This window comes from Aethina tumida, chromosome 3 (assembly GCF_024364675.1).
Source record: "Aethina tumida isolate Nest 87 chromosome 3, icAetTumi1.1, whole genome shotgun sequence".
Lineage (NCBI taxonomy): Eukaryota > Metazoa > Arthropoda > Insecta > Coleoptera > Nitidulidae > Aethina > Aethina tumida.
Genome location: NC_065437.1, coordinates 33023760 through 33046669, shown reverse-complemented (window position 1 = coordinate 33046669; position 22910 = coordinate 33023760). Strand labels below are relative to the sequence as shown.

The 22910-nt window shown below is 34.0% G+C and overlaps 4 protein-coding genes across 11 annotated transcripts; 1 reads left to right on the top strand and 3 right to left on the bottom strand.

Moving 5' to 3' along the window:
• Positions 1–132: 132 nt before the first annotated feature.
• Positions 133–2348, bottom strand: LOC109602147 (UDP-N-acetylhexosamine pyrophosphorylase-like protein 1). The gene has a single exon (XM_049965777.1). The coding sequence runs from the start codon at positions 2106–2108 to the stop codon at positions 660–662; it is 1449 nt and encodes a 482-aa protein (XP_049821734.1). The 5' UTR covers positions 2109–2348; the 3' UTR covers positions 133–659.
• Positions 2349–4079: 1731 nt separating this feature from the next.
• On the bottom strand, positions 4080–11577 carry LOC109606403 (tubby-related protein 4). Of its 2 annotated transcripts, none has more exons than XM_020022965.2 (12): positions 11354–11577; positions 9582–9746; positions 9319–9501; positions 8648–8924; positions 8022–8290; positions 7736–7960; positions 7454–7682; positions 7149–7396; positions 4954–6640; positions 4709–4899; positions 4471–4662; positions 4080–4417 (listed from the first exon to the last, which is right to left on the bottom strand). In XM_020022965.2, the coding sequence occupies exons 1-12, from the start codon at positions 11447–11449 to the stop codon at positions 4301–4303; spliced, it is 3879 nt and encodes a 1292-aa protein (XP_019878524.1). In that variant the 5' UTR covers positions 11450–11577; the 3' UTR covers positions 4080–4300. The 2 variants fall into 2 exon arrangements, with proteins under 2 accessions (XP_019878524.1, XP_049821138.1); XM_049965181.1 differs by having other exon boundaries at positions 4471–4656.
• A 900-nt stretch (positions 11578–12477) lies between these two features.
• On the bottom strand, positions 12478–19813 carry LOC109602152 (bromodomain and WD repeat-containing protein 3). 7 transcript variants are annotated; one of them, XR_007547449.1, is made up of 21 exons: positions 19676–19813; positions 19563–19621; positions 19479–19508; positions 19367–19426; positions 19094–19316; positions 18877–19037; positions 17851–18497; positions 17382–17796; positions 17095–17320; positions 16686–16782; positions 16320–16635; positions 15922–16263; positions 15622–15870; positions 15351–15562; positions 15125–15291; positions 14673–15081; positions 14370–14617; positions 14138–14289; positions 13325–14085; positions 12873–13009; positions 12610–12736 (listed from the first exon to the last, which is right to left on the bottom strand). XR_007547449.1 is itself a non-coding variant. In XM_049964279.1 (20 exons), the coding sequence occupies exons 1-20, from the start codon at positions 19713–19715 to the stop codon at positions 12526–12528; spliced, it is 5025 nt and encodes a 1674-aa protein (XP_049820236.1). In that variant the 5' UTR covers positions 19716–19813; the 3' UTR covers positions 12478–12525. The 7 variants fall into 7 exon arrangements, 6 of the variants coding, with proteins under 6 accessions (XP_049820236.1, XP_019874039.2, XP_049820238.1 ...); XM_049964279.1 differs by lacking the exon at positions 12873–13009 and having other exon boundaries at positions 12478–12736; XM_020018480.2 differs by lacking the exon at positions 12873–13009 and having other exon boundaries at positions 12478–12736; positions 14673–15072.
• Positions 19814–20184: 371 nt separating this feature from the next.
• Positions 20185–22892, top strand: LOC109602151 (glutathione S-transferase 1-1). Its single transcript, XM_020018479.2, has 6 exons — positions 20185–20274; positions 20351–20492; positions 20968–21026; positions 21207–21348; positions 21404–21521; positions 22582–22892. The coding sequence occupies exons 2-6, from the start codon at positions 20352–20354 to the stop codon at positions 22809–22811; spliced, it is 690 nt and encodes a 229-aa protein (XP_019874038.1). The 5' UTR covers positions 20185–20274; position 20351; the 3' UTR covers positions 22812–22892.
• Positions 22893–22910: the final 18 nt, after the last annotated feature.

The following is a 22910-nucleotide window of genomic DNA, read 5'->3' as shown; positions in this document are numbered from 1 at the left end:
ACAATGGACCAAAATAATAATTAGTTTTGTTAACAAAAGACTTTTTTAAAGTATTTAAGTTAGTAAGTTAATATTTAAGTAGACTAAATTTATTTTCTTAGAAATAATACAATAAATTATGTAGGCATGAAATTGAATTAGCAAGTTTTATATTATTTAATTGCATAGCATGTTACAATAATTGCTTCAATCTATCACAAAATATTATCAATCTTCCCGTTTAATTCAAATTTATCTCGTATCTTAGTAAGTATACTATTATTTTAATGTATCTTATAAAAGAATTTTAGGAATGTTAACAATGTGACATTACGTACTTATTGATTTGTAAAAATATCTATATCACATTTACAATAAAATGTGCGGCGACTTATCAGTTATTTATTACAAGGTGAAATAATGTTATGTGCATATAGTTAATAAAATCGATAATTCTAGGATATAACACAAATATTGTAGAAAACATGGTTTTATTGTTCCTCTTTACCCACTAATAAATACACTTTAGTTGAAATGTTTTTATTGTGAACAGTCAAAATTATACTTTTTACAAATATAAATAAAATCTCAGATAAAAATATTTACAATAAACTTAACCAATGTAAGTAATTTTAGTAAAGCTTTAACAGTACGTATCACAAGACGAATTTAAATTAAAATCAAGAAATGTATCTATTCGTGCAAACAACTTCCTTTGAATCCAAAACCGTCAAATCATCTAATTCTCTATTAAGCACATAATCCCGCAAATTTTCCCCAGCATAAGAAACCAGGGGCGAAATTTCCACGTCTCCTTTGCATACACCACCAGCTTGCTCAACGTACTTTTTGTGCAGTTTAAGCAAATCGTTTCTTGCCGTTTCGGGACTGTCCTTCCCTTCTTTGTTCTTCACGGGACTGAACTCGCTGGCACAGTCCACCTCCCACGACACGAAATTTTCAGAGAACGGGAAAACATCAAAAACAAACTTTTCGATTTTGATCCCGTTTGGTTGGGTCGGCTCTATCAGTTTGCCATCGCAGAAGTAAGGAATTTTCTTCAATGCTACATGTAATGGAAGATCGTTTTCGTGTTCTAAAGCAACTTTGCGAAGAAAGTCGGTTGTGAAGAAATGATTGCAGATGTTTCCGGCGCTGAACACCAAATCGCCGAGTTCGTTCCTCAAACTTGCCAATTTCGGATCGATCTCGCTGTATTCGACCACTTTTATGTGCTCATCCACTTTGCAAATAACACCGACAGGTTCTTCGGGGTGTGTTTTTTTGATAACCTTAGCACCGCAATCTGCGTTTTTGGATATGCAGTAGCCGAGGAAAGCCGGATCAGCAACTTTGACTAAAATATTATCGACTCCGTAGACGTGGACATATTTTACGCCACGTTTTTCAAAGTCGTTCAAAATGCCGTTACGGTGCAGTGCTTTAAAGAGGCCGCCGTTTCCGTCGGGGGCCATGGCAATGGAATTTTTGCCGTTGAGAATAATTTTGCCGTCGTTGTCTAAACATGGAAGATACCCTTGTTGGAATATTATTATGTTTTCCTCTTTCAGTCCAAAATACTGATTCTTTTTTAAATACTGTTCGGTAATGTCGTTGGTTGCTTCGCTCGTCATTATGTACCAATAAATATTGCCGTGTTTTTTTGTTTCTGAATAGGACATTTCCAGTACTTTACGAATTCTTTCAGCCTGTAGCTGGAATAAGGTCTTTTTCGAAGGCAAACCAACCGAAAACATGCCTTTGGGGTACTTAACTCCTAATCGAGTGCCCTGACCACCGGCTAACAACAAAACACCTATTTTGTTCTCGCTAATTTCTTTGTAGGCACACTGACGATACTTTTGCAGGACATCTTTACTCACATTATTCGCCACCTCGATTTGATCGTGTGGTATTGGATTTATAAAGTCGTTTAACTGCTTCACATCAACTTTCAAACTGTTCAATGCTGCCGTAAACATTGAATTTATTGAACCGAACGAGATTTCACTTAAACTGTTTAAAAAATCTTTTTTATCCTTGTTGTCCAGTTCATTCCAATATTTTAATATGTGTGTCTGATTGTATTCCTCGAGAAGTTGCTGTATTTCTTCTATTTTGGGCCTCATTTTAAAACACTGCCGCGTAAACAAATAGTAGAATATAGGTTAGCTCATATAGCTACTGTCACGTCAGATACAAGTGTAAACCGTGGCACCGACTGCCAACCAACCAGCACAGAGTTCTGTATTCCCAGCCAATAAACATTCTGTGGCCTTCCAAGTTAGTATCGACGGCCACGTACTTAATCTTTAGACTTTTGTTACTAGAGACTAGTGTTATTTATTTTATAATTGTCACTTTATAACACTATTATCTCCTTCACCTGTGATATGTGATAACCATAGAACAATAAAATTTGTGTAAACAATGGAAATTTATTTTGTTACAAAAAATACCATCTATCTGTATTTTAGATGAATGTGATACTATCTGTTAGAAAATAGATAAAGTTGACCTTTTATGTAAAAATTTCTGTAATAATATTTTAACAAAATTAAACTGAAGGAAATTGAACTGTTTACAAAATTTTAACAAAATGGTTAAAATAATAATAAACATGTTATGAACGTAAATGAGGGTAATCGAGAAATTAATTTTTGACTATTTTGTTTATTTTTTATACTTTTTTGAAAACAGCCAAAGAAAAATGAAAGTACCTTACAAAATTTTTGGAAAGTACCGTAATTTTTGAAAACTTTTAGTTTGTCTTTTTACTGTAGTAGATTTATAAATTCAAATTGCAGATATTATATTTTTATGAATTAAAATGGATCCACTTTAATGGTATATATTGGGATTGTTTTATTAATTTTTATGAAATTCGAAACAAAAAGATAATGAGGTCTATAAACTGTAACTATAATTTATTTTTGCAGTGATTATTGTTGACCTTTGTTCGTATAATTGTTATACCTATGCCATTTTATTAAACTGATATTCTAAATCAAAGAGTCGTAGACCAAGGAAAAATACAGCAAATGAAGACCTATATTTGCGATAGAGAATCAGTAGGGACTCGGAACTGGCTTTTCAGTTAGAAAATGCTATAGGAGCTCATATCGGTTCTGTTATGGAACAGAGACCCTTGGGGACTGCTTAGAAGATAAGCAGTAACTATTGGATTGGACAAGGTTCACTGTTCACTAAATGCAAAAATAGAAATATGCATTTTTCACAAATGAATGAATGAATGATAGTCGAGTTTGTGTCTAGTCCATGCTAGGTCTTCTACTAAATCGAAGAGTTTGAGAATTTTACCCATTTCAAGAGTTCATTTGATCTAAATCCTATCCGGCATGCATTGGTTATGATGAAACGGCGACATTCGAACTATCAATCTGTCTCTAATACTCTTCAAGAGCTTAGACGCCTATTTACCCTAAGAAAAATTGAATAACTACATAGAAGGCATGTAGAGAAGGTGTTAAATAGTCATCTATGTCCATGAAAGACAGAATGTCTAAATTTTATATTCATATAAATTTGATCAAAAATAAATATTGCTGATTTATGTAAAATTTATTAAGTGTATGTTTACTAAATAATTTCTTTCATGAGCACTTTGAATTAAAAAATTCTAAAAGATAAAATAATAAGAAGGCAATGTTAATGCGTCTTTTACATATATTTTTTTCAATATCCCCAATTGCTACCTGCTACCATAGCACTCCATATCATTACACCCATAGTGTTATGAATATGACACAGCAAAGCGATGATCCCATCTTTCTCCACGTCACTGTCTTATTAACACATATTTCAATATGTACCTACTTGAATACCAAATTTTATCCAAATTTTATGAAAATATCTGAATGTGTTCTGGGTGTTGCATTTTTTCAGTTATTATACTTGTTACCTACATATGTACCAATTGGTTTACCAATGCAAAAATGTTGTTTAATAAGTTTTATTTTATGTTTTATGATATATTTTTTACTGTTATGGGAGCTAGGACTAGAATTTATTCTTTGTACATCCTCGTGAAATATTATTATATTTAATAATAAGACTTGGGTAAAATTGAAACAAACATAATTCAAAAAAGCATTTCATGGAAATATCATATTCAACATTTAAATACAATAAAAATATTAATTAAAAACGACACCATTTTTTTATATGTATGTAACAAATTTTTCAAACATTAATCTATAAAATATATATCTTTTTGTATGAATTAATACAATACATAATAGAAATAACTAAAAAGACATTAAGTACATTTTTCGAAATTGGCACATTCAACATAAACAAATTATTTAAGTCTCTGTGTAACATTAGCTAAAGCAACTGCAAATGCTTGAAGGGCCGAAAATGGATATTGGAAATCTAGAGTATAGGCGTTTCCATCAATTCTTCCAAATTGCATGACCTAAAAAATAAATCCATTATATAAATATGCATTCAAATATCATTATAATTTACCTGTTTCCCTCTGAATTCAATCTGAAAATTCTTCGCAGACTCTTGTGTAACTCTTCCACCAAAATCCAATTGATAAACCTGACTGTTCTCATTCCACATAGGAGCCTTGTTGTGCATCACAAACTCCCTCCTTTGGGGGACGACGTGGTTGTTACAACTGCTCCCGTTCGGCTCGATTTTCCCCCTCTTCAACTAAACTTAAATAAACATCCGATGCAGAACATTACAATATATTTACCTTTTGTCTCAGCTGTGACTTCTGGAACGTTTCCAGGTCCTTGTAATTGGTACCGTTACAGACCTCGTCACCGGATGCGGTCACCTCGTCATCCGAACTTTCTTGGTTCTTATTCTTTTTGTACCTGCGACCTAACAGGGGCGAATTCAGGAGTCTTCTTCTTATCGGAGAAGATGATTGAGGACGAATACCTAAAATTCGATATGTTAGACTCAGACTTTCATAAACAATTTATTTAGTTTAACCTTTTTTACTGGGCGATGGAGAAGCTGGAGAGCTTCTAGGCATTCTAGGCGACATGGTAGGAGAAGACGGTTTGCTGTCTTCCTTAAGCCTTGTAATTAACTTTTCCAAATTGGCTAAAGCTTGAGTATGGATCGGAGTACCGTTTTTCTCCGTGGCAGCCACCTCATTGTTTTGGTTGGTATCTTTTGATTTACCCCTGTCCCTACTTTTCTTATCTCCTACGTTAATGTTATTATTATCAGCCTTCTTTCGTCTCATTAGAGGTGATGAAAAGAAATCTCTTTTCAAGTTTGATTTTTTATTATTACTTTCCACGTTCACACTATGTGTTTGTTTATTATCGACTGGTTTCTCCTGTACTGTGTCTCCCACTTCGTGTATAACTTCCTCCTTATTTATAATAAAATTAGAAATACTGTTCGTTTCGTTATTTGGAAAAATATCACTGGAGTCTAGACTTCTCGATTTACCGCAGTTTTTCAGATTTGGATTCATTCTCGAGTTTTTCGCGTTGTTGTCTAACAATTGTCGAGTACTAAGTCTGCTTTGACGTTTTGTTCTTGGTTTTTTATTGACTAATACTAAACGTTTTGGGATGTCTTTTCGCAATAGCAAAAGTGAGGCATCGTTAGGTACTAATTGTGCTTCAACCATGTCTAGATATCCAACGCTGCAGCTTCTAACCATTGGATCTATAAAAAATGTAGACGGAGGGGATTTTTTAGATGTAGATGGGCCAGATAAACCATTGCTTCTTTCTTCGTCAATAAACTTTAACTCCTTACTTGCCATTGATAACGGTTCGTTCAACTTCTTAACATTATCTGGTCCATTACTACAGCTTAGATCAGCTTTTTTAATAACTATTGGCTTGTGCTGTTCATTGTTTAAATTAAAAGTAACAGAAATATCGTTTTTGGAATGATCGTGCGTTATATTGGACTTGACTTGCAGCGTATTGTTAACGGTACTAAAATAGTCACTTGGCGAATAAGAAATAATTGTAGGGGCTGGTGGCCTATCAAATATAATATCACTAGGAGCCACTGCATTTTTAGGTGATTGTAAGGCTGGCACGGATACTTCACAGCAAATTGGCGAAATGGCATGTCTCTGATTGGTTGGATGTTGATTGCCATTTTTAAATTGGCCTATGAAACTGGTGCTCTGTGAACTGTTTGGACGAAAATTTGGTTGTGCACAATGTGTGCATCCCGATGTTTGCGGACGGATATGATCATTACAACTAACAATATCGTGAATTTCTACGTAATTTTTTTCTTCATAAGACTCATTTGCGATTGATGGCGGTGCGACGGTTGGACTCACATTGGTATCGTGGAGATACGAACACTTCTGTTTGCCCAATAAGTTTCCCCGCGGACTCATCGGCGCTATTGGGGGGCTATTGTCTATGGACAGTCGTGCCGCTTTAGTTTTGACGTCGGCTTGCAGGTTTTCCTCCTCATCCTCCGAAAACAGGTTCGGATTGAAGGTGGGATCCGGGCCGACCGGAAAGTCGTCCCCAAGCTCGGTCATCACTAAAGTCATCTGGCGTGGTTGTAAATGCAAAAGAGATGTTTTATACGTCACTTGGCCCAAATTTGCTGGAACGGAGGTAGCTAAGCCGTGGATCTTGAACTTCGTTCCCCAGATATTCGAAGTCACTTCCACCAATCGCACTTGCTGAAAAAAAAGAACTTGAAATTATTTCTACATTTGACTTTATAAATTAGCAATTATCTTTCAAACGATGTTAAAGGTCATGTATAGATGTATTTACATGGTTTAGGGAACTGCAAAAATATTGTGCAATGAAAATGTGAATAAAAAAATAAATCATTGTTTTAAGCATTTAAAATATTTTTTTTTCTGTAAAAATTGTGAAGTGCAATATAAATATTTGTATGGCGTCGAACTGCAATAGTTACTGCATTAAATTCTAGTTAAAATTTACTTACCAACTTTTTTGTGCCAAGTAATATGAGAAAAATACAAATGAGTTTTTTTTCATTGCATAAAAATAATCATCTATTTACATGTTTTGCATTCCTTCTAGGTTTGTGTTATATTATAAAAATGTATTATATAACAGATACTTTTTTTAAAAATATATTTTAATCTAAATTTTAATGCAAAATACCTAGTTTTTGATGAAAAAGAGAACTATTTAAAAATTGTTCATCTTATTTACCTCTGGCAGTGTGTCCACATATGATAGATCTTCTTGATCCGTGTCATCTTGCTTCAAGAATTGTCTTTCATTGTATGACAGATACGTGTTTTTGTTCTTTCTTTTCTTCCTTCTCTGCATTCTGGGGGAACCTGTACAACCTTCTTCGCGTTCCGTATCGGAGGAGTCTGTAACGCAACCCCCTCCACTGGCAGAATTAGAAGATGATGAGGAACTTTTTGAATCTGCCGAATTGTGTAAATGTGTCTCTGGGAATGAATTTATTTACAATGCTATTCAATATTTTATTTTTTATTAAATTCTACCTTCCATTTGAGGATCGAAGATGACAAATTCCGGTCTGATTTTACTAGTTCTTTTTCCCTTTAAAAGAGGCACAAGCCCTCCTAAATATTCCAGATAAAGGGTATAACACGTACCGGATGATAAATTGTTCTCATCATCGTGTCTTATCATAGTGCAGTGTAAACGAACTGAACCTATTGGAGGTTTGGACACAAACTCACGTAGAGCACTTGGTTCAGGAATGCAGCACTAAAACACATGTTAATATAATATAATAGTATGTAAATGAGACTTCATTTTACCCTTATAGTTTGAGCAAACAGATTCCCAATGATGTTTCTGAGTCGAACTGGTAAAGGCAACAAAGACAAGTGTGCTTCATTGGGAATCATGTCGTGGATGCGGAGACGACACAGTAATTGAAGAGAGGCAATCCTCTTGGACACCCAAGCTATATGAATTTGAGTCCCAGTTGCTATGAACAACCTTTTATCATTGTGGCCCCAAGTCAAAGTTGATACACGGGTCTAAAGGATTAAATTAATTAAATATAGATTACAAGTTTTCAAATTAAAATTAAATACACACATGTGTTTCTGGTATGATTGTTGAATATAGTAAAATTCCCTTTTCATTATAGAATTTTAATACATTGGTGTATTCCAATTGTGGACCGTTGGGTGAGGTTCTAATGGTTACGCCGGATACAGCTAAAAATTCTCGAGAATTGCTCCACTCCATACAAAGAGGTCCTTGAAGACCTGTGTTTATGTGAATTGGAGACACGTCGTCAAATGTGGTCAGAAGATAAATGTAACCATTTTGCAATGACACTGCTAGCACAAATTTTCTTTCAGCTGGAAAAATATAAATAACTCAGATTGAATACAAAAATAAAAAGAATCATGTAAAAGGAAATATAAATTTAGTTGTTTGTTCCATTCCATCTATCTCTGAAAACCATTAAATTTAAATGCGAGTTTGGCAGAAAGTTTCGATTCATATATCTAAATGCTTTTTAATTCTATTATGTTCCATCTAACCAATTTCCTTTCAATTTTGCCAGTTCGGAAGTAATTATCTATCGAATTGCTTTTTATCATCGTACGAATGGCCATAATGAAAAACCAATACGCAAATTTAACGAATTACGACGCGTATCTGCTGGGAGTTGAGCACAGTCATAAGAATAATAGATAAACTGAATAAAATACCTGAATTCGTTACTCCCGCTTCGTTGTCGTCGCCTTCCTCCATTTTAAACTTTTCACATGACCAAGCCATTGAAGTTATGCCCACCTCTGAACCCAATTGGACTTGAGACACCATCGCACCATGGACATCCATAACAATGATTTGTCCGGAGGTTGTTCCGAAATAAACTTGTTGGTCGTCTGGAGTCCAAATTCCGCATGTTATTGTCGCTTCTAAGTTCAACATTGAAGACCAATATCTTTGGCCAGCCACTGAACCCACCAAAACAAAACCATCCTAAAATTAAAATAAGAATTTTTGAAATAAATATGTAAAGATGGTTAGTTAGAGAGAAGCGACACTTTATAACTGGCAAATTAATAAATTGTTTGGATGAAATATTACAGTTTCTTTTGACAATAACATACGATAATGGAATATTGTGTTCATCTTATTGTGTCTCTGTGAATTGAATCATGCTGTCATAATTAAAGACTTTACGGAAAATCAATTTTATGTAAGTATGAGAATTGTGTGGCGCCTGAAATAATAAAGTCTGAAATATATTTTTTATTATCTTAAATCTACCACATAAATATGTTTGTCGTGATTAGCATTGAACTAATTGGGGTCTTATACTTCTGACATAGTGAGTAATTTAAAGCAGCTAATCAAATGCAAATTTAATTACCTGATAACAAATTAAAGCCATTCTGCCATCGTGGGACCAAGAGAAATGAGTCACAGGCGTATTCCTGTCGTTAATTAATTCTATTGACCAGCGACCTTCGTATTTGATCCATACAAAAATAATACCTGAACTATCACATGATGCTAGCTTCTGATAAGGTTCGTTCCATTTTACTAATATCACCTGGAAAAGAATTTTTTCATAAAAGATTGTGATTAGATTTTTATTCTAGCAATGACGCAAATTTAACTAAATTGATTTACCTCCGATCTGTGGCCCCTAAGGTTATAATTTGTACGGAGAGGAAACTCAACATTTTTTTTACAGTGGCTTGTAGTAAAAGTAACACCAACAATGCCTCTTACATTTCCTGTTGCAAGCCATCCTTCTTGGTAGTAATTGGTCCTATTTAATTTCCATCCTTCATCCTTAAAAAATAAATTCCATTTTTTTGCAAATGCGGCACGATTTTGTTATTTAGCTTTAGTATGCAGTACTAGACGTAATACTTAAGTTTGTCGGGAAATGAAATTATATTTATATTCAATTACTTTATTGACCAGTGTCTGGAAAAGGTCCAGTTCGCTTGTGGATACGAATTTGGCAGAGTTTCAACGAGTCCGACCTTTTCACCACACGGTCTTCAAGAACATGTCTCCCTAATTTATTCATTTTCTAGTTTGTGTGATTTATTTAAGCATTGTTGAATTTGAATTGAACTGCCTAGCTTACGAATTAAAGTAATGAACATTTTATTGTAGAAATAAAACAATACAATTTTATGAGTATAAATAACCTAATTTATTTCCAAGGAAAGTATATCAAAACAAAGTGAGAAAATAAGAAGAATGCTAAGATGAACTTCAAATAGAATAGATAATGTTTGCTAGTTGAATTGAACAGCCATCCAATAACGGCAAAATATAATATTGACAAATCCGTTGCGGAATTCCTGGTTGTTTTCTATCTGGGGCATACACACGTGCATTGTGCCATTATGTGCAAACATGTAACTACCCACACACATTTAAAGTGTTATTCGAGAATTCGATAATGGTTTGATGCTGTTTTGCAATTTGAATTATTGGTGGTTGTATTTTAACTTCGCGAACACGCAGACCGTTTCCGTAATCCAGGGACTTGATAAATTAGTTCGCCCCAAATTACCATATTCATTCGTAATTAGCATGTTTTTGGTTTAAAATGGATGTTCGATAACTATTAATCTAGAACAGGTTTCTGGTCTGACGTTTCGAATTACCCAAGAATGGGATAAATCAAATTATATTTTTATATTATCATTATGTTGGTTTTCGATAGTGGAATAATTTTGGCAAAATTGTGTTTTATGATATATAATCTTAGTTAAATTTAAGTCTATTTATAGATTACGAATAAGATATTACTAGTTCCATCATTATCTTAATTTTATATTCCATCGATAAAATGTCCTAATTTCATTCAATTTTCCTATGGCCTCAATTGCTTTCAATAATATCCTTAATAAATACTTATCGTCTTATTATTTCCACAGTTTAAAAAAAACTGCTGTTTAATAATTGTTAATGCATTAAGAACGAATATAGAACAACAAAAGTGCTCTAAAACACACTTAATGTTTTTATCGATCAAACACAGTTGATTGATGATTTAATTTCCTTAAAGTTGACCGAGAATCATGCATGAACAATTATTTCTAACAATCGAGTGCCGTAATTTCTAACAATCACGCTAAATCTATTCAAGGAGGTTGAACAATACATTTTTATTTTCATTTTTTGTGTTTTTATTTAGATAAATTTCTATTTAAAAATATTTTATTAGTCCAATATCTATAATTAATTACTATAACAATATACAATCTATATAAGGATAATTATTTAATTTGAAGATATATTTGAGAAAACAATACAAACATAAAATAATGAAATATGAAATAAAAAAAAAATAAATTGATTACACTAATTTAATGTAACATATAAAGTAAAAAAATAAATGTAAGAAAAGTAATTAAAAATCAATAAATTTTACTTACTTCTGGCAATTCGTCAGGAACTTTACCCATCCACGTCAACGAAAGAATAGGACAATCACTCTTGGCATTCAGTGTCCTTTCAAAATGTAGATGCATTTTTGCAAAAGGGAAAAATAAACACTTTCACATGTTACGCTCCTTAAACTGAATCAAACGCGAGTTAAGCACTGGTCGTGTATGTGTTAAATGAGTGAAATGTATCATATTTTTAGTCATAAACTCATGTCGTATGTTGAAAACATAACAGTTCCAAATACCCAGAACTGTCTGTCTACACCTCGAGATCCTTCCACTTAATATTGATTTTCCTTTTCGTATAAAATTCAGCAGAAACCCGGAACGTGTTTTAGCGGTGGCGCATTTTCAGGACAATTAGCGCGCATGTCCCGACTTTTCACCGGATTGTGGAAAACCGCCTGTTCGCACTCCCCAACGAACGTGCCAGCGCTCTCTACCCTCGAGCGTCCACGTCCAATAACGCGGCCACCCTCCCCTATTCCAGAGTTAATTTACGTAATGTAAACATGCAAATTTCATTAATAGGTCTTTGATCATTTATTTCACATTTCAGACTTCCACTTTGAGGTCTGTTTATTTTTCTAGGGAAGTTTGTTTTTAATTATGCAGATTTCCTTCGCAGTTAATGTTTTGCAATTCCAGGCAGATATCAAATGACGCTTGAAAGGGGAAGAAGGAATATTTAATTTATATGCAAATAAAACACCATTCTTATTTACTGAAATAACTCTTCTAAGCTCCTTAAACAATGCTGCCGATTTGCGATGAAAATTACAAGTTTAAATCAGAATTACTAGCTGTTTTTCATATCAGATGATAAATTCATTTGGATATTGTAATTTTAAATTCTGTTACATATTTAGAGACCTTATATTTTGAACCATTATCGAATAAGGTTTTACATTATTTTAAAAGATAATGTGTAAGGAAATGATACGAAATTTAGATATAAAGTATATTTTAAATACAGATATACATTAGTAAATATAAAATGTACTAACAATGACTTAAGCCTTGATATAAAATCGTGACAACCGAATGATATACAACAAAGTAATAGAGAATGTTTCAATAAGAATTACATAATTTCCAAATATAGACATGAATACATAAGAAACATTTTTACTGATTAAACAAGTCATCAGCGAACATAATTAATTAACGCACCCCCCTAGTAAGTCTTTGACTCTGGGCGTAGGTTTCCTAATTCTTCCTCTGCTACTAACAGTTGCGAAATAGCTGCCGTTAGCTTCATAACGCACAGACGACTGTGGTCTGTCCATACTGTTACTGTCGTCACTGTGTGTTCTTCTTTCCCTGCTTCTCGAGTCGCTTGTTTCTTCGCTCTCAGAATTTTGAGAGTGTCTGAAATTAAATAATATATACGCATAGTTCTATGTTTATACAATTCTAAAGAAATTTCGAATAATTTCTAGATCCTGTGTTGACATGGACTGTAGTGTGGTGTTAAGGTGGTATAAAGAATAATCTTTTATCTTACCTGGCTGGTTACTAACATGTTTTTGCACACAATTATGAAATAACAATTTAACAGTCCTTTTCAAATATTTCTATGAAATATGATTCTTCTACAGGGTAATGTTTCGATTTTCTTTTACTTTGAATATTCTAGCAAAACTAAAAACAAATAAATATAAACTTACCTATAAGGTTTTGGAAAACATTAAAGGAAAAAAATAAAACGTACATGTGTATATTTGGAATGAACTAAATGTATCAATAAGTGTAACAATATAATTTAAATGAAATTAATCATAATTAAAAATAAATAAAGTAGGTAGGTATATTACAAAGTTGCTAAATACAACCCAAATAATATCTGTAATGTAATAATCAATACGAAAATATAAAAATTGTTGTCAATTACTTTAACAATTAAATTAAAACAATTATATAGTGTATAAATTCAGATGCAAGTAACATAAAACCTACTTTTTCATTAAAGCAATCGCTCTAGGTGTCAATTTCCTCAGCCTCCCCCGACTGCTCACCGAAGAGAAATACGTTCCGTTTTGCTCACCCTCTTGAGGAGTCCTAAGAGGCCTATCATCACTGTCACTATCACTAGCCAGTTTTCTTCGCTTACTTCTCGTATTCACAGACAAACAATCATCATCACTATCGTCGGATGGACTAGCATAAAACTGTTTTTTTCTCGCGGGTCTCTTGCGTAAACTAGTCCTTTTCCGTCGGTAATTATCATAATCGTCCGAATCTTCTGTAGTCTCTTCTTCTACATCTTCCTCCTGCTCTTCCTCTTCCTCGTCAGATGTCGTTTGGTGCCTTTTCCTAGTAGTCCTCGAGTTCCTTGAAGGTCCTGCGTACTCCTCTTCCGGCTTGTAACTCTCTTCAGACTCAGAATTCGACGACTGCTCTTCCTCAACATGAACCTGATCATCTACTACTTCCTGACTAGTACTGTCCGTTTCTGTGTTGGTTCTGTTACCAGTTTTCAACACTTCTAGCGGCATGTCTTCACTGTCACTGCCACTAGACTCAATCTTGTTGTTCACCCTGCTGACTGGATTAATTGTAGATTCAGCTCGGGATGTTGAAGATCGCAGAGAGGAACGGCTAGTTTCTTCATCAGAATTATCATCGGATTCTTGAGTTTTCGCAATCTTCCAGTTTTCTATTATTTTAGACATGTGATCTTCGAATATAGCTGCCAAACGTACGGTCATAACGTAAATCTGAAAATTAATGTATGGTTACAAACATAATAAAGGTTCAAAAAGTACTTACTCTTGATCGTTTGTTAGTGTTGTACGTTCTAGAATTTTGAAAAATTAGTTTCATGTCTTTGCTAAAGGCTTCAGGAGTTTTATATTTATTATTCAACAAGTTTTCTTTGACAGTGCCTAAGTCCATTGGATTCTTCACAACTTGTTTGTAATCTGTAATAAAGACATTTTGTTTGTTAATAGATTAGTTAAACTCTTTTAATATCTACAAAATTTATTAAAATTTTACATACCAGGATACTTGAATAAGTTAACTGGTGTTCTAAAAGGTATGGAGTCTTCAGCTTCCCACATAGCGTCGATGAGATTCTTCGCTTCATTCTTCCATTCGCTGGATTCTCTTAGTGTTCTGTTTGGCAGCGACCTCAGAGTTCTACTGCTAGACGGATCAATCTCCACTTCGTCCTCAGTATCTGATGAATCATAAGTGTCTACTAGTTCGTGGTAAATAGTTTGTACATCCACATAACCAGTACAGTTTCTGTAAGAATAAGATGAAGTTACTAGAAGATGAATTTGAAATAACAAGTACTTACTTAACTATCCTGAGACATAGTTCAGTTAATATTCTGGCATGTTTTACGATTACACTATGTCTGACATTGAACTTTTCAGCATTGGTCGCCAGGTACCTAATATCAAATTGTGCGGCAGTCAGTCTTCTATAAAAATTGTTTTCGAACCTTGCCTTTATCGTGGACAGGTCAATAGGATACTCTATAATCATTGCATATGTAGGATAAATACTTAAATCTACTGGAACCAAAAAAGGTTCGGCAATCGCTAATTGCATCACTTTGGTGAGACCTTCCAATATGTTTTTGGATACCTCGTCCCGGTTATTGTTAGGCCAGTCTTCCGGAACTGGTTTGTACAATATTGCATTCATTTCTTCTTCTTGAACTGGCAGTGCTTCGTTCTCGTTAGCTGGCATACCTAGAATCACTTCGTTTTTAAATAATAATTTCTAATTCATAAAAAAACTTACGGTTTTCATCTATTGGTTCAAAGTCCCAAGGTGACATCTTCTCCTGTTCTCCATTTTCCCATCGTATTTCGTAACTTAAGAACGAGGAATTCGGATATTTTTCCGATGCTGGGGACTTGTTGATTATTTCGCCTATCCACCATCCGTCGTCAATCATACAACGAAATCTATTTATCAATTACAGATTATTAGTTACTTTACTTCATAATTACTAAATCAGACATACTTATCACCAATTTTCCAATTGCGTGAAATGGCAGTGGTATAAGTTTGTTTCAAAACAAAGAAATCTAAAACGTCGGGCATATCGTGATACTTGACGGTGAAAATATTGCCGGTCATTCGACCCTCGTCATCCAATAAAGCCAAACGCAGACAGCACAGTCTTGGCGGTTTAATTTCATATTGAATACCGATAACTTTTACGTACTCGTGATCCTAAAAAACATTATGTATTAGTACATAAATGTGAGTATTACAATTATAATTTTACATACTCTGATATCCAACTTATTCCAAGGCAAGTCTTTCGTATTTATATCGTAGGCATTTTTCAGTTTCACCGCGTCTAGATACAACTGATGGCCCTCAATGAAATACACAATAATATCTCCCATTTGAGGATAATATGGAGACTTTCTTGGAATCGTCTCAGAAAGCCATTCGCTCAATCTGTATTGCTCACTAAGTTTTTTAGATATTCGAACGCTTCCGGTACTCGTCGATGGTTTTGGATCGTCTAATTCCTGAAACATGCAACATCAAAAATTGTTGTTGTTCCATTGAAATTAAGTTACCTTGTCTTTATCTCTCTCATTGTGTTTATCAGCATTTACCTCACGTGGTGGCCTCCTCCTCCTCCGTTTTGTCCTCTCAAGTCTTTTACTCCCTCCTGCGCGCCCTTCAATTACCTCATCTTCGTCCTCATCATCATCCTCTTCCTCGTCATCGTCGTCGTCTTCGTCGTCGTCATCATCGTCGTCGTCGTCAGGATCCGAGATACTCAACTGTACTTGGCGACGTTTTGATCGTTTAGGCGGCTCTAAATTGACCCCCTCCTCCGCCATCCAATCCGAATAGCCCGACGATTCGGACATGTCGTCGTCATTATCTGACGAAGTTACTGGATCAGTAGGACCCTGTTGATTTTTCCATAGGTTAACACAAATCCACAACAAAAAAATAAATTTCAAACCTGTACTTCAGGAGCTGGAAGATCAGACCGTTGAGCTCTGGTAAGATATTTGGCAGTTTTGTTTTTCTTTTTATCAGTGGATTTGACGTTGTTGGATGTGCTTGTGCAAATCATGTGCGGTCTCAGTTTCAATTGCTTTTGATACTCCTCAATTTCGTTGTCCTTAATGCATTCTCGGTATTCCTTGAACTTTTCCAACAGTGCTGGCCTGAGCGGAGGCACTAGGGTGTTCCTTTTCCATTCCATATTGGGATCTGACTGCCAATCACCGGTGCTGTTCCTCAACCGTTCCATGTCCCTACTTCTGTTTGACAAACTGAAAAGTTGCATGAATAGGACAATAATTTGGGTTCAATGTCGATTTACCTGCGAGCTAGACGCAATCCGGAACCGGTCCCTCTGTCTTCTTCGTTCGGTATTAACACCGGTGGATGTTCGATATCTTGAATCACTTCTTGTGTACCTGGAATAGGTTTTTTTAAACAATTTTCTGCATGGTACTTTTAAATTATACTAATAATGTATGTATACTATATGTATATTATAATATACGTATATATGAAACGTTAATGATAAATAATTGCATAAAAAAAGTATGGTGAAAGTATTTATCGTAAGAATTAGAATTTTCTTACCTCCTTTCCCCATTGAGTAAAATAGAACAAGAAGAGTCCCAATTAAAACGATATAAATATTAATGAGGATGTATATCTACTCTATAAACTCTTCAAAACATAAAAATTGATACGTGAAATTAATATTGTGCAGTATATACCTTCATTGCCAATGACAATATTCGGTACTAGTTGTTCAGTCTTGCAGTGTTCCCTACCAGGAACCAAACGTTGCAACATCGGAGGATAAGGATTTCCATCAATATCGACTAAAAATGGAGGAGGCATGAGATGTGGAGGAACTTGAGTTTGTTCGTCGAGGACATAGTGATTGGCATCTCTCACTAAAGGCCTGTAGTCCGTGTGAAAGAATAGTTCTTTAGGTAACTAAAAATAAGAAATATACATATAAGCACGTAAGATTTTTCTGCTGGTTTTTAAATGTTACTTGTTCAAAGAAGACGCTTCCAGTACCAAATCCAAAAGTCAAAATGTGCCCGTGAGAATCGGATGCCGAAAATCCTCGTCCGTCCGGACCCCATTTCACGTCGAAAATTGCTCCATAACCCTGTCCCTCTATTGTATTCAAAAATCTATATACAATTTCACCACGATTTAAATCCCATATGAACAGTTGGCCATCGTGACCGGCCGACAAGACCACGTAAGCGTCGTGGGGATGTGACTCCAATACGTACACCTCGTCTGTGTGGCCGGTCAGTACTTTGACCAGTTCACCCGTGGTTGGCGACCAGACTTTCAACGAGTAGTCACTCACTGCCGTTATCACCCATTCATCCGATAAATTCCAAGCCACCATCGTTACCTTTAGTTTCTTTGGATCTTCGCTTGTGGTTTTTGCGCTAAAACAACAAAAACTAATGCTCTCCACGTTAAACCTTATGCGCACAACTTACGTGGATAACTTGGTGGTCATGTTAAGGCAGACATTCTTCCACTGTTGACGTTCGAACATCCAGACGATAGCAGTTCCGTCCTTGCTACCAGAGAGAAAACGGAGCCCAGAGTGAGCCCACTGTATGGAATCAACACGGTCGGAGTGCGCTTCCGTTTCCACGATACGATGTGGTCCTTCGTCGCCTTTCATGTAATAAACGCGCACGTGATGGTCGGCAGAACCTGTTGCCAGAAACGTGCCGCCGGGACTGAACGAGGAACATATCATTTGGGCCTGGCCCGGTCTGATCTTTTCCTGGTACATTATCGGAGTCGATCTGAAATTGACTTTACCGATTTCGTGTGTGTACATCCAAAATGCGATGCTGCCGTCTGAACTTGTGCTGATTAGGTAGCGAAAATTCCAACAGTCCGTGGGACAAAAGTTTACGGAAGTTATTGAACCGGTGTGTCCGGTTAGGACGGCAATGGGCACGCCGTTCTGCAGATTCCATACTCTCAGTATGCGATCCATGGATCCGGCTGCTATTAATGTGTTTTCGACATTGATGGCTATGTCCGTAATTTCCGACGAAGCACCCCTGAATGTTGCGATCAATCGGCCCGTGTTGGCTGACCATAATTTTATTAGTAAGTCGTCAGCACCCTAAATAATTTTAAATTGTTTAGTTATTCTAATACAGAATAAAATTAAGAGAAAATTACGTCAATTTTTTGACATATATGTGTAAATTTTCAGGAACTATCGACTTATCAATTTACTATTATTATTATTAAATCAAAGGAAATGTACACTTTATTGCAGTGAATCATCCTCACAACCTGATAAATGTGATAGGACTGTTATTATATAATTTACAATATACAAGTATTGAAATAACAAATGATAAAAATATATGTGAAATTCAATATTTATCACACCTTAATAAAAATATTAATAAACAAAAAACATACACTGTTATTCTGTCATTATAATATTTATATTTGGCATTTTGTGTAGTCACTATTGTTGTATGAAGACTTACTGTAATTATATATTTTCCTGAATGATCAAATAGTAGACAATAAACAGCTGATAAATGACCAAGCGTAATCCTCTGAATTTGAATGGCACTGTATAAAGATGGAGTAATTGCTCGTTGTCTGGCAAATGGACCTGATATTTCCCTGCCCCTTAACCCATTTACTAAAACATAAAAACTACTCAACTATGCCCATACATAAGACAAACAAACAACTTACTAAAATTAAAAGGTAATTTAATATCATAAATTGGAACACCATGGTATCTTGTAACATATTTCTGATATTGATTAAAATTACTGAAAGGTTTTTTGAGATCCTTGTTTCTTGTGCTTAATAAGGAGCATACTGTTGAGGCATCTAGGGTGGTTCCACATGTATCTGAGGCTTGGTAGCACAATTGTAATAGGAAATCAGGTCTGATGTGGGAGAATTGTTGCTCCTAGAATGAGTATGTTAGATCCAATTAAAACATCTAATAATAAAATCTACCATATCTTCAACAGTCCTATCATGATTGTTTCCCTCCCAGTCAATCCTACTTGGTAAAATCTAAAAGAGAACAGTTAACAAATATATTTGCAACATATGTGACATTACTAACCTTATGCTGTTCAAGTTCCTCATTGAGAACCTGAAAAAAATGATATGAAGCACATAAGAATAAAATACATTGTTGTTTACTCACTGCTAATGTTTTCTTTAAAGGGCCAGCACTCAAAAATCTTTGAATTAAAAAATATAGATCTGAAACGGATACGGATTAACAAGATTTCAGAATCTAATATATCAAAATATTACCAGCTGTTAATGCTAATTTTTTGTTCTCAGTGTTTTCCATTGCTTATGGTTGAATTGTTACCTACATTTTGTTTTGAGGTTAGTTGAAAACAAAATACATATTTTCAACACGGTTGGTGGTTTGCGAGTCAGTTGCGTTGACAACACTGCAATCCAACATCCTCTTAGATTAAAATTCATTTCAAATATTTTGTTTTAGTAAAAAACATTAAATAATAGGATATTTAACACACAAAACCTTTAAACATTTTTAATTTTAAATTAAGTTCATTTTTGGAAGAAATATTTTAAACACAGTAAATGATAATAATTAAGTGTATAATTTAGGGTGCTGCTTACCAACAAAATTTGATTTTATACGTACTTGTGGGTTGTTTGTTTAATTTTATTCAACATCTAATAAATATATTAAATATATATTAAACCACTATACTGCCATATTTGATTCTAACACGTAATGTGGGTTGCATATAACAAGATTTAAAATTTCATAATAATGTCCTTGATCTAAATTGTTACATTTCCCGTTTCTTGTTGAATACTGCTCAGTATCTTTCAGTTGGTTTTTTAAACAGTGAATAAAGCACGCAAGTGTTTAGGTAGGTTAAAAGAAATTTAATTCGTTTACTCAAACGCCGATTTGCCGTACATAAAGTAAGTTTAATTTATTTTTAGAATGCCGCTTACTTTGTATTCTGTTTCGGATGGGCCACCGTCTCTGGCTGTGAGACAGGCCCTGAAAGCTTTAAATTTGGATTTTACTTTGATTAACGTCGACTTTGGACTCGGAGAGCATATGACTGAAGAATTTGCGCAGGTAATTACATCTCTATTCAAAATTTCCTGATTCATTAAATTATGTATAAATTTTAATTTTTGTGTTTTCATTTAGTTCAAGAGTTGTAATTTTACTGTTAACAATAGATTTTAAATGAAATTGCAAAGTTTAAAATAAAGAAACACTGAATAAAACGAAATAAAAATCCTTTTAAAGTCCATTAAACTTGGCAGAAGTTTGAAATTTTAAAATGAAGGGATACTCGTTTTACATATTACAACAAAATTTAATGATGCAACGCAAAGTTTAACGAATAACTTTTATGTTTTCTTTTGCTGTGTGCATCAGAAACATAAATCCTTCTTTCAGTGCTGTATAATTTGTTTTCTAAAAACATGAAAGTCTCTTGTGTTTATATTATATTATTTTTAAATACATTAAAAGAAGAAAGTTGCGTTTTTAATATGACTTATTTGTGAATATTTTGTATAAATTTCTAAATCCATTGTTATAGAAAAACCCACAGAAAGAGATTCCTGTTTTAGATGACGATGGTTTTTATCTGGGTGAAAGGTAAGATCTTGGCCTTGTATCAGGTCTCATCAAGGTTGTTTAATAATAATAACGAATTGTAACATAACACTTGTAAATATATTTAATACCTACATATTTTTTAATGTTAATTAATGGTTAATTAATTATTACTAACACCTTATAATTTTATTATATTTTAATAAATATATATTTTTACAGTAACGCAATTCTTCAGTATTTAGTTGACAAATACGGAAAAGATGATAGCTTGTATCCCAAAGACCCCAAAGCAAGGGCTATCGTAAATCATCGTCTGTGCTTTAATTTATCCACTTATTATCGTTACATTTCCGAGCATGTTGTAAGTATTATGGCCCATTAAAATGATTAATTAGTGACTCTAATGTTGGTTTAAGATGGCTCCTATTTTCTTCAAATATCAAAGAACTCCATTGAGTCTTAAAAAAACTCATATTGCCCTGGACAATTTTAATACCTATTTAAAGAGATTGGGTACTAAATATGCAGCAGGAGGTAAGCAAAATATATTATTAAAATGCATTCATTATTTATTAGCAGGTGAAGTGCCGCATAAAATGTGATAAATCTCATAAATCCGCATTTGAATTATATTTTTTATGATGAAATTTTAATTAAGAATTATAAAAGTTATATCACTGTTAACTTTTATTCTGCCGACGTAATTTAATCGGGCTCTTTCTATTACTGAGCAGCTAATAACGTTGGAGGTGTCTGAGCTTTTAACAACATATGGTTAATAAAAACTAAAGATTTATGTACTTTGATAAAATCGAACAGCGCCTTTTCAGCAAGCAACTTTTCACAATAGGTGATTTATTTTGCACTCGTATACTTACTGATAGAATACGTAACATAGAATTCACATTAAATTCGTTAAAATAAAAAATTGAACATTTAGGGAACCGTTTAAATCTTTTTTATTTCGCCAAGTTCGTCTGTGCGTATTTTGAAATAGAAACAACTACAAAGTAATAAGTCAAACATTTGAATTATTTGGAATACAGAGTCTATTGTTGACTTAATTTAAAACTAGGTTGAAACGAAGTAAATCAAGTTTCTACAGCAATAAACATTTGGATTAATTTAAATCCTCAACAAACTTTAGATAAGCAGAAACTCGAGAACATAAATCCCCACCAATGTCTTTTAAATATTCGAATGACGTTGTAATTTGAAATTGTCCCCGACTTATTAAGAAGCAATTTCTCATTTTCCTTTGTCGTTTCGTTTCCGGATAAACTTTATGACGTGCAATGGTCATGGTGAAAAATTATCTTGTTCCTGTTTTAAAAACTAAGGGGAATTAATGCATAAATAAATATATGTTTTTCAACTTTTCTAATGTTCAAACTGGAATCTTTAGTGCTTCTAAATGTGTATTAAATTGCATCTTATGCCAATAAAAATGGCAATAAAAGTACCAGCATTGCATTTTAATATCGTTAGTACACCACTGTAAATGTTTGATAAGGAATTTACACTAGAATATACGTCTCTGCAAAAAATTAATTTTTACATTATTTTGCATATGTATTTACCGTTGTATTTTCAGATAAAATTACCATTGCTGATTTCCAATTGGCTACAGCTACTATGTGTTTGGAAGCCATCAACTTCGACTTTTCAAAGTATGATTTAGTCACTAAATGGTACCAGACTTACAAGAAAGAGTATCCGGAACTTTGGGCCATTGTTGAAGGTGGCATGAAAGAGATCAGCGAATTCGAAAAGAACCCACCAGATCTTAGTCACATGGACCACCCAATTCATCCAACAAAATAATATGTTTTTTACACGTATTTTTTCACAAGTAAAACTTTTATAACATGAATAATTTCTAATAAATTAATTTTTTACTACGCATTTATTTTAATTAATTTG

What these genes read in the sequence shown, in the direction of transcription:
- LOC109606403 (XM_020022965.2), bottom strand. Translation starts at nt 11,449, where the DNA reads ATGCATCTACATTTTGAAAGGACACTGAATGCCAAGAGTGATTGTCCT. An exon ending in ATGTGGACACACTGCCAGAG is followed by an intron (nt 6,641 to 7,148) that starts GTAAATAAGATG and finishes CTTTTTTTTCAG; the next exon opens with CAAGTGCGATTGGTGGAAGT. An exon ending in TCCATCGCCCAGTAAAAAAG is followed by an intron (nt 4,900 to 4,953) that starts GTTAAACTAAAT and finishes ATCGAATTTTAG; the next exon opens with GTATTCGTCCTCAATCATCT.
- LOC109602152 (XM_049964279.1), bottom strand. Translation starts at nt 19,715, where the DNA reads ATGGAAAACACTGAGAACAAAAAATTAGCATTAACAGCTG. An exon ending in TTCCAGCTCCTGAAGTACAG is followed by an intron (nt 16,264 to 16,319) that starts GTTTGAAATTTA and finishes AAAAATCAACAG; the next exon opens with GGTCCTACTGATCCAGTAAC. An exon ending in TAACTTATTCAAGTATCCTG is followed by an intron (nt 14,290 to 14,369) that starts GTATGTAAAATT and finishes TCTTTATTACAG; the next exon opens with ATTACAAACAAGTTGTGAAG.
- LOC109602151 (XM_020018479.2), top strand. Translation starts at nt 20,352, where the DNA reads ATGCCGCTTACTTTGTATTCTGTTTCGGATGGGCCACCGTCTCTGGCT. An exon ending in GGTTTTTATCTGGGTGAAAG is followed by an intron (nt 21,027 to 21,206) that starts GTAAGATCTTGG and finishes ATATTTTTACAG; the next exon opens with TAACGCAATTCTTCAGTATT. An exon ending in GTTACATTTCCGAGCATGTT is followed by an intron (nt 21,349 to 21,403) that starts GTAAGTATTATG and finishes TGTTGGTTTAAG; the next exon opens with ATGGCTCCTATTTTCTTCAA.
- LOC109602147 (XM_049965777.1), bottom strand. Translation starts at nt 2,108, where the DNA reads ATGAGGCCCAAAATAGAAGAAATACAGCAACTTCTCGAGGAATACAAT.